General features: G+C 41.6%; 1 protein-coding gene across 1 annotated transcript; it reads left to right on the forward strand.

The window, feature by feature from the left end:
- Positions 1–450: 450 nt before the first annotated feature.
- LOC137496973 (uncharacterized) lies at positions 451–9,425 on the forward strand. Its single transcript, XM_068225198.1, has 2 exons — positions 451–540; positions 7,560–9,425. Exons 1-2 carry the CDS (start codon positions 478–480, stop codon positions 8,703–8,705), a joined length of 1,209 nt encoding a protein of 402 aa, XP_068081299.1. The 5' UTR covers positions 451–477; the 3' UTR covers positions 8,706–9,425.
- The last annotated feature ends 868 nt before the right edge of the window (positions 9,426–10,293 follow it).

Raw genomic sequence — 10,293 nt, forward strand, 5'->3', positions numbered from 1 at the left:
GGCCTCCCTGTGCGGTGGCGGTGGAGGAGGCCCCTGGGAGGCCTCCCAGTGCGGTGGTGGTGGTGGAGGCCCCTGGGAGCAAGGTGGCGGTGGTGGCGGACGAATCCCTGTATTATACTACTTAGTTTCGTAGGCCCTCAGTCACTTTCTCCCTCTCGGTGTACTCCATAGAGATGTCTCTCCAAAACGATTCCTTACATGCAAAGAAATGAATATTTGTCAGTTTGATTTTTATTTACTGAAAGACGTATTTATCATCTTTCGGTTTTCAAAAAAGTAACTTATACACCAGTTTTAAAGGCTCCTCGACGTTCCCATGATAAGAGATGGTGAAATACACTCCACATGCAAAAGAACTCAAGTTATTAGTAGCTGTCGATAGAACACGATGCGAGTGAGTAACTTTCACTCGTTATCTGGCTCTGTGCAGAGTATAAATTGGTGCTTGGCGATCCAGTAACTCACAGCACCGAGAACATGCAAAGATCACACTGCTTCGCCCTCTTCGTGGGCTGTCTACTCTACCACGCCGCCAATGTTGTGAGTATCTGTTCGTACAATAAGCCACTTGTCTGGGCGCGATTGCGGTGTTTTGAAGTATTAATGAGCTCGAGGATGTTCAAGTTGGTACGCCTTTGAAGCACTCTGCTAGTCATAGTTTGGTTTAGAAATTACTAGACTTTAACACTTTTAAATAATACTTGAGCCACATATCAGGGCTACGGTCTCTGGTCTTGGAGTTAAAGGCAGTCCTAAAGCCCGCTACACACCGTTGAACTACGAGCTCAGTTTTTATTGTGGCTGGTCTGAAGGCCTTTACAAGGTATTGAACGACTTAAGCTTTTAAGTTGGAAGGCCTACAGCTATTTAAAGGCTAGTGTCAAAACTTTACGAAAATATCACGTTACACGTTCATATGTTTTACTTTAATTGGGCAGTTTATGAACAGATTTATTCTGTATCCAAGCTTTCATGCAGAACCAGTGATGAGAAGTTAGGAGTAAAAAAAAAAAATCAGTGCGTAGACTTTAAAGCGTACAAATTTTCAAAATGCTACTTTCGTATCTGTTACATCAGTATTTCAGACATGTGGATGAAATTCTGTTTTAGTGAGAACAACTTGCTTTAAAAAAAATTCATTGTTGGTACGATCTGGTGGGAACAATGGGAGGAGATGAACGAAGAGAGCTTGCTTATGAATCAGATGCAGTGGAGCGTTCACAGGAGGATAGGAGAATAATGAACCATAAAAATCAAATGGAGTATGGCTTTTAGTACCTGGAGTGTCCGAGGACCTGCTCGTCGTGATGAGGATGAAATGATGATGAAGACAACACATACACCCAGCCCCTGTGCCATTGGAATTATCCAATTAAGGTTAAAACCCCCGACCCGACCGGGAATCGAACCCGGGACCTTCTGAACCGAAGGCCAGTACACTGACCGATCAGCCAACGAGTCGGACCACTGTTAACAGTGATCAGAGGGGAAACATGGAAGCAGTCCGACACTTCAAAATTGAAGGTATCGGTCATAGGAAGATAAGGGTCATGAAGGGCGTGTAAATGAAAAACTCGCTAGGCCTTGCTACCTAATACCGCTGGGGTCGGAAAAGAACAAGTGTTGACCAAGGGAGGTCACATGTGATAGATGAAAGTGAGGAGCCTGCACAGACATAATAAATAGACAGGCAGCGATCTGGTGCTGGAAACTCGCTGCCGCCGCCATCTTAACTCACTGCAGATCCGCTGTAAACACTGTGTCAGGTGCAGTTTATATTCTTTTCATGCACATGTCATATCAATTTTGTAGGAGACAGAGGTCACCTATTTAGTTGGTGGTAGCGCCCTTGCGTTGGAGGGCGGAATAATAATAATAATGTTACAATAACACTTGGTTATAGGTTTTTCTTTTGGTTGTGTTAGTAAATGGATAACAGTGGCCTCCGTCTGTTCTAATCTTTAAAGATTGGATGTCAAAGTTACTGTTAGAATTGCAGTGGAAGAATTAGTAGGTTTACATACATCGAAACAGGTGTTCTTTGATATTAAGCCAGGATAACTATTAATCAGGCCTAATCCAGCGATTCTGCCTTGCCCGATGCGATTTAAGAAAGAGAATCGCGGATTAAGGCAATTGGTGTTTGCTCGCAGACAGATCAAAACAACAAGATTTTTTTTTTTTTTTTTTTTTTTTTTGCTATTGGCTTTACGCGCACCGACACAGCATAGGTCTTACGGTGATGATGGAACAGGAAAAGTCTAGGACTGGGAAGGAAGCGGCCGTGGCCTTAATTAAGGTACAGCCCCAGCTTTTGCCTGGTGTGAAAATGGGAAACCACGGAAAACCATCTTCAGGGCTGCCGACAGTGGGGTTCGAACCCACTATCTGCCGAATACTGGATACTGGCCGCACTTAAGCGACTGCACCTATCGAGCTCGGTAACAAGAAGACTTAGAAGATGCCATTCCGAGAATTTTTTCTCAGCAAGTAGGTGACAGTGTATTTAATAAATCAAAAGAAGACCTGCACAATGGAAAGAAGCATGAAAGATCATGAAACAGTTGACTCCTTTACTGTAATAAAACTTGTTACTAGAAAGCGATGCAGCCTTCCTTCTGACGTGTGTTGCTTGTTGGAGAGAGCTAGGAAAAATTCTCAAACAAGCAAACAAACAAACAAACAAACGAAGTGCTTCATATGATCACTGAGATTATTTGCCCTAACATTAATTTTTTTTTCTGTCGTGCGGTTAAGGGGGCGCAGCTGTGAGCTTGCATTTCGGAGATAGTGGGTTCGAACCCCACGGTCGGCAGCCCTGGAGATGGTTTTCCGTGGTTTCCCATTTTCACACCAGTCAAACTATGGGGCTGTACCTTAATTAAGGCCACGACCGCTTCCTTCCCACTTCTAGTCATTTCCCATTCCCTCGTCGCCATAAAAGCTATCTGTGTCGGTGCGACATAAAGCCAGTTGTATTTATTTATTTATTTTTTCTCCAAAGTCATATGCCTTAGATCGAAATTTAATATCGCTCTTCCAAGTTTAAGGATAGCAGGTTTTTGGTCAATGGAAGTTAATTGTGAGCCAGGGTTTTGTAGAGAAAGCTACTGAGATTTGGCTCCAGGAGATTTTCTCTCTAAAGGAACATGTTGAATTTACTGGAAATAAAATGACATGGACACAGAAATGAACAGTTGGTGTGTATTATAATATGTAGAGCTGTGAATGACAGTTGGAAAATTCCTCGTCGTTATTTTTTTCAAAGATCTCTATCAGGAAAGGAGAGGGCATTTATGATGATAAATCGTATAGAGAAATTGAATGAAATGGTGTCACTGTAGCAGCATGGCACGAAGTTTGGGTGCAAATGAATTGCAAACATGTTTTCCCTATGTTGGAGTAGATAATGCATCAGATGCTGGTTTGTTAGATGTTTTTCATATGGTTCAACTTATACGCAACTGTTCAGCCGAAAAACAGGTAATTTTTACTAAAGGAGGTGTCATCCAGTGGTCGTGTATCGAATCGCTGTAGGGATGGGACAAATGGTTACTTTCCAGTATCATGTCCCTGTGCATCCGTTACATTGTAGTATTAGGCTGGAGTATTAGGATATAAAAGTAACATAATACAAGTTGCAGGTCAACTTTTGGAAGGAACGTCCCTTTTACCTGTTGTCTCTTGTAGCCCCTAACCGCACCTTAGTAAGTACTTATACATAGAAATACTGTATCTTCATCTCTCTTTCTTCTCTCCCACTGTCCCTTTCGCCAGCTCGTCACTCACATTCTTAACTATTCCTAGAAAAATGTTTGCAATGACCCAATTACATTCCGAGAACCAATACTTCGAAACCTTCATTTGTAAAAGGCGCCGTGGCTTCTATGTGTATTCATAGATGTCCAAGGATCTGTAGTTAAACAAACACTAGGACCAGACTTTATAAAATATGTTGAAGAACGAATGTCACATACTCTTCAGATGCCGCCGGAATGGTTCTTGAGGAATTAGCTGTATCAGGCAAGACGTAAGCAGATTTTAACCCAGTATTTTTTTTGTTATTTGTTTTTTTTTACGTGGCACCGACACAGACTGATCTCATGGTGACGATGGGATAGGACAGGACTAGGACGAAAACTACCGCGGCCTTAACTGAGATACAGTCCCAGCATTTGCTTGATGTGAAAATGGGAAACCACCGACAACCATATTGAGGACTGCCGACAGTGGGGTTCGAATCCACCATCTTCCGTATAAAAGCTAACAGCTACGTTACACAAACCGTGTAGCCAACTCGGTCTGTAAAGCCAGCATAAAAGGCTCCAAAATCGTCTTTCGCCATATACAGAAGATGTGGATATGTGGTAGACATTGCAAGTGGTTTGACCAGCGTCTTTCTTTTCTCCTCCTGTATATCACTCCTCTTTTGCACTGGTAAAAATTACGATAGCAGCTTTTGCTGCACTGCCTCACAGGTTGCAGTCGATGCGAAATTTCAGGACGCACAGATTCACGTCATGGGACTTGCGATAGCTTTTCAGGACCTGATATTTGACTACCATGTACATTATCAGAACCACTGTATATGAAGCGGTAAAATTTTAAATAATTTTAAAATAATAATACTTTTATTATTATTATTATTATTATTATTATTATTATTATTATTATTATTATTATTATTATTATTATTATTATTATTATTATTATTATTCCTCCGGGGCTCAGGTGGCAGTGCGCCGGCCTCTCACCGCTGGGTTCCGTGGTTCAAATCCCTGTCACTCTATGTGAGAATTGTGCTGGACAAAGCGGAGGCGGGACAGGCTTCTCTCCGGATATTCCGGTTTTCCCTGTCATCTTTCATTCCAGAAACACTCTTCAATAATCATTGCCCTAGAGGGGTGCGACAGGCTTCAGCAGCCGGCACAATTCCTATCCTCACCGCTAGATGGGGCCTTCATTCATTCCATTCCTGGTCCGGTGGAATGACTGGAAACAGGCTGTGGATTTTCGTTTTCGTGATAATGTTATTATTATTATTATTATTATTATTATTATTATTATTATTATTATTATTATTATTATTATTATTATTATTATTTGGTGGCTTATTTCAACGCGTTTCTGGAAACAATTTTCGTGAAACACGAGATTCAAACTGAGAAGACCACGCGTAATTGTTCCGAGGAACTAAGCTACTGTATGTATCACCACCTGTAAGCCTAATACAAGCACTTCGAATCACTAAAGAATATCTGTAACCGACCAGCAAGTAACAAGATGGGAATATCAGTACTGCCACTAAACTGTTACAAAAGTATCGCTCGCGCCTGCGCAGAGTGCGCGCTTAAAGCGACCTGCTATGCTTCCTAATATCCGTTAGCCAATCAGAAACTCCCTACCCTTCTCTTGGTTGCGCTGAGACAGTTACTCTTGTATCAGGGTCCCCGGAGGAACATAATATTTCTGGAACAGCTTACTGTTATGGATTAGGATACAGTATTATGTTACGATATGTAACTCCCATCTCTATTTCTAAGCTACAAGTGGTGAGATGACAAAGCACAGATATTGGTACAAACATATGCGTTGTCGAATAGTGGCAATAAGGTACTTCAATGGAGGCATTTCAGAATTGTGAAGAAACAGTGACTTTTTTAATTTGATAGAAAAAATATTTGATGTGCTTAATTCATCCAGTAAATTCGGTAGAGACTTTAAAACCCCTCTTTCAACGCATAATGAAAACGTTTGGCGCTTGCTTATTCATTGCACTCTGATGACGAATGTAAACAAACAATTCTTGTAACTTCTAACAGAAAGGTTATAGTAGTTGTGGGTTTAAAGGTTGCCCTTATATCAGTTCAGTATTTGTGTGAAACGCATCTAAAAATTCCTGCGTTCAGCTATCTTCTTACCTAGAAGTTAAGCCGAGATCATGTAGAGTTATTTATTTATTTATTTATTTATTTTTTCATAAGTGTTGGAATGTCAACCCAATTTGTCGACAGTTCAAAGCGCTTAATTGTCAGGGATGAGGTGAAATGTAGCAAGACGGAATTTCTATTTGGCAAGAAATGCCTGCATGCTTTCTGTAAAGTACACGAGGGATGCCGAAAGTTCTAACTTCATGGGACACGAAGATGACACACACTGCTGTTGTCGAAAATAGTGACATACTCATCTCTCACACTACTAATCACAAAATATTACTGAATACGTGTCAGGATTTGTGCTAAAGAAGTTGGTCAGTTCTCTACCGTGTGATACCTGTAAGGAGTCCGGCTCCATGGCTAAATGGTTAGCGTGCTGTCCTTTGGTCCAGAGGGACCCGGATTTAATTCCCGACCGGGTCGAGGATTTTAACCTTCAATGGTTAAATCCAATGGCTCGGGGCTGGTTGTGTGTGCCTCTTCAGCATTAGAATTCATCACAGGTAGGGCCCCATTCGCATAGACGCGCAGGCCGCCTATACGGCGTCAACCCGAAAGATCTGCACTCAGCCTCTTCGGAGGCCACACTCCATTATTATTACCTTTAAGGAAGGAGTTGTGCAAAAATGAAAACCTTATCCATTAATACCTTTCAAGTATATGTCCCTACGAAAGATGCTGCTGATGTGTGCAAACTTTCTGATTTGAGTTTCAGACAGAATGTATGTAATGATTTAAGCTCATATCCAATGAAGTTTCAGCTCTATTGTATTTAAAAAACTTGTTTGCAAGGTTAAATTCACATGCTTTAGATCTAAACCCAATGGACACGCACGTTTATCGTCTTATTAATGTAATCGCTGTACTTGAAAATAGGTGTGAATCATTCTGTAAGAGAGTTGAATGGTTCCGACCACACATCAGTCTATAACAGATTAGCTATATTTAAGCATCTGTAAATTAATGCACCAGGGTTCCTTTTTCTTCACAGTAAAATAAAGGACCTTACAACCCTAATGAATATTATTGTTTGGATTATTTACTGTCCAATATTCTCGTTTCGGCTACTATTTTACATTAATGCATCGGAATAGTGTAGTGACGTAAGATGACGGCGGCCGCATTCTGCCACTCTAATATCTGTAGGAGCCTGACACATGCAATGCCAGGGCGCAGCTTCTAGTCGCCTCTCAAGACAGGCCCACCCGTACGGGTAAAATATGAAATACTTCGCTCAGAAACAAACACAAATGTTCTTGCTACATGCGAACATAACGGACAACCTCGTGCTTTATTGTAATCCCATAAGATCTCGATGGACAACAATATAGGGCAGGGCAGCCAGACTTCTCCAGAAGAATGCTGCTAAGAATATAGCGGTAGGGTGCCAACCTAACAGAAACAAAATATTTCGTTACTATCTGTCACGTTGAAATGTATCTTCGTCTAAATACAGTAGTAGCCGCATTTTTTAAACTGATAGAAATGTACTTTCTGGACAGTTTAAGGGCGGCGAAACGGCCCATGGCCGCCCCAGTGTGTATGTATCTATTATTGTACTGAAGCACATTACTATGGATAAAATATCAAGCTGTGTTGTCACGTGACTCATTTCTTTTTCAGGCTGCAGGTTCATACGCACATGGTCCTGCTGGTGGACTTCTGGGATCTGCTAGCCAGGGTGGTGGTCTTCTCGGCAGTGGCGGAGGATCCTGGAGTTTTGGAGGAGTTGGAGGAAGCAACTGGGGCCATAGTGGACTTGGCAGAATTGGTAGCTTCGGAAAAGGAGTAGGATCCTGGGGTATGGGAGGAAGTGGAGGTATTGGAGGAGGTAGTTGGGGAACTAGTGGATATGGCGGATTTGGTGGTATTGGAAGGGGAGTAGGATCCTGGGGTACAGGAGGAACTGGAAGTATTGGAGCAGGTAGCTGGGGAACTAGTGGACATGGTGGAATTGGTGGAATTGGTGGAATTGGTGGAATTGGTGGAATTGGTGGCATTGGAAGAGGAGCAGGATCTTGGGGTAAAGGAGGAACTGGTGGTATTGGAGGAGGTAGTTGGGGAACTAGTGGATATGGCGGATTTGGTGGTATTGGAAGGGGAGTAGGATCCTGGGGTACAGGAGGAACTGGAGGTATTGGAGCAGGTAGCTGGGGAACTAGTGGACATGGTGGAATTGGTGGAATTGGTGGAATTGGTGGAATTGGTGGCATTGGAAGAGGAGCAGGATCTTGGGGTAAAGGAGGAACTGGTGGTATTGGAGGAGGTAGTTGGGGAACTAGTGGATATGGCGGATTTGGTGGTATTGGAAGGGGAGTAGGATCCTGGGGTATAGGAGGAACTGGAGGTATTGGAGCAGGTAGCTGGGGAACTAGTGGATATGGTGGTATTGGTGGCATTGGAAGAGGAGCAGGATCTTGGGGTAAAGGAGGAATCGGAGGTGGTAGTTGGGGAACTGGTGGATATAGTGGAATTGGTGCCATCGGAACAGGAGTAGGATCTTGGGGTCATGGAGGTATCGGAGGTGGTAGTTGGGGAACTGGTGGATATAGTGGAATTGGTTCCATCGGAACAGGAGTAGGATATTGGGGTCTTGGAGGAATCGGAAGGGGTAGTTGGGGAACTGGTGGACATGGAAGTTTTGGAACTGGAGGTTCGGGTGCAGGAGGATCAGGATCTGGGGTAGTTAGTGTTGGCCGTGGTCTGGGAGGTACAACTTCTGTAGGCACATTGAGACTGGGAGGATACGGAAAACATTCCATCCACTGAAATGAAGAAAACCGTAAGATGGACTGTTACACATTTACTCTCTTCCAAAGAAATATAACATTTTAATGAGAGATACCTTTATAAATATTAGTGAAGATTTTTATTTATAAAAGTTCTTAACTCTTCCATGTATGAAAATAGTTTTGTATGGGAACCTCAACAGAAACTGTCTGTAACTATCTGTTAACTTTGTGACTGGTCAACGAACGGCAGTATAAGAAAAATTAAAGTCTCAAACATTGAACAAACTTGCCCTTAAAGAATTTAAGGTGTTCTGAAACATCAGCTTAGGAGTGTAGAGTGTAGCAATAGTTTTCTCAACCCTGAGCGCAAATCAACAACATACACTAACATAGAATTACAGTATGTGAGACAAATGCACTTTACCATTCTTGGATCTTATTTGTGTATTTTTGAATACAATTAACGGACCCTGCGTTTAATTCTTGAGTAAAGTATAATAGTGGGGTTCTCATTTAGTTCATCTGTACATGGTCAGTAATACCTTAACAATATCTCGTCTTTGCTAAATCTTACGTTCTGTTATTGGCAAACAAAGTTTTAACATTCTTTTGAAATTATTAAAAAAATTCCATCCATGGGGCAGTTGACTATTTTATAAATACCTAAGTAATATTTCTGGAAACAAACTGGATTGCATTGTATCTACAAACAAATGTGCTGGAGTATGATGTGTTCAATAAAAGTAATTCATACAAAGTTGTTTCTTTTTTTTTGATCCAGATGAAACACTATACTAAATAATTTAACAGAGTGTAAATCCATTTCCTTCGTTATGCCCAGGCCGTACATTAGAGAGCGCGGGAAAGCAATCAGCTGATCGCTATGGTGGACGTGGGTTAGTTGTTTGTGTACTTTTCGCTGTTCTATTGAAATGTTCAATATTGGCTGCCTATTTACTCAGAAATATTCGACAGTGAGTCATCATCGACTGAATTTTTTACTGAAAAGTGCTTGATTAGGGAAGGAAACTTACGTGGGAGCTTAAAGTTTCAGAAGATCGCTATTCAATGTTTTAATTTTGTAGTGAGCAGAATCTGAGTTTTGTTATTCCACTGTTCGTAGGTAAATCTAATGCAGCTATGTGCACAGCGCGAGATTCAGGCGGTACAAAAGAGTGAATCATGTGAATTAGTAATCTTTGTGGGACTGTAAGAAATATGTAACAGTAAAATATTTTGAGTATTTGCGTTCTTTCTGCTCTTGACTGAAGTGCTGTGATGATACAGTACCGAGCGCTGTAGAAAATTAAGCCGGCAGATATTCTCAGCATTGTTACAGACCACTGAGATTCTGTTGTTATGTTGGGTGTTTCCCAGACGGCTTGATACAAACAGACAGATGAGCGGCTGTAACTATAACTTATTACTTCAGCAAGTTATAGAGTCTGAAAAAAAATAAAATTGATATAATGACTGAAGTTAAAGATTAGGCAGTCTTTAAGTGTAGGTCAGATGCTAAATGACATCAGCACAGCTTCAGAGAATAGAACAGCTGATGTTTGCCTTTTGACGGAGTAATTAGTGTTAAATGTAACCGAACGAACAGTAGTCGATTCCTGAACGCT

This window comes from Anabrus simplex, chromosome 1 (genome assembly GCF_040414725.1).
Source record: "Anabrus simplex isolate iqAnaSimp1 chromosome 1, ASM4041472v1, whole genome shotgun sequence".
Classification (NCBI taxonomy): Eukaryota; Metazoa; Arthropoda; class Insecta; order Orthoptera; family Tettigoniidae; genus Anabrus; species Anabrus simplex.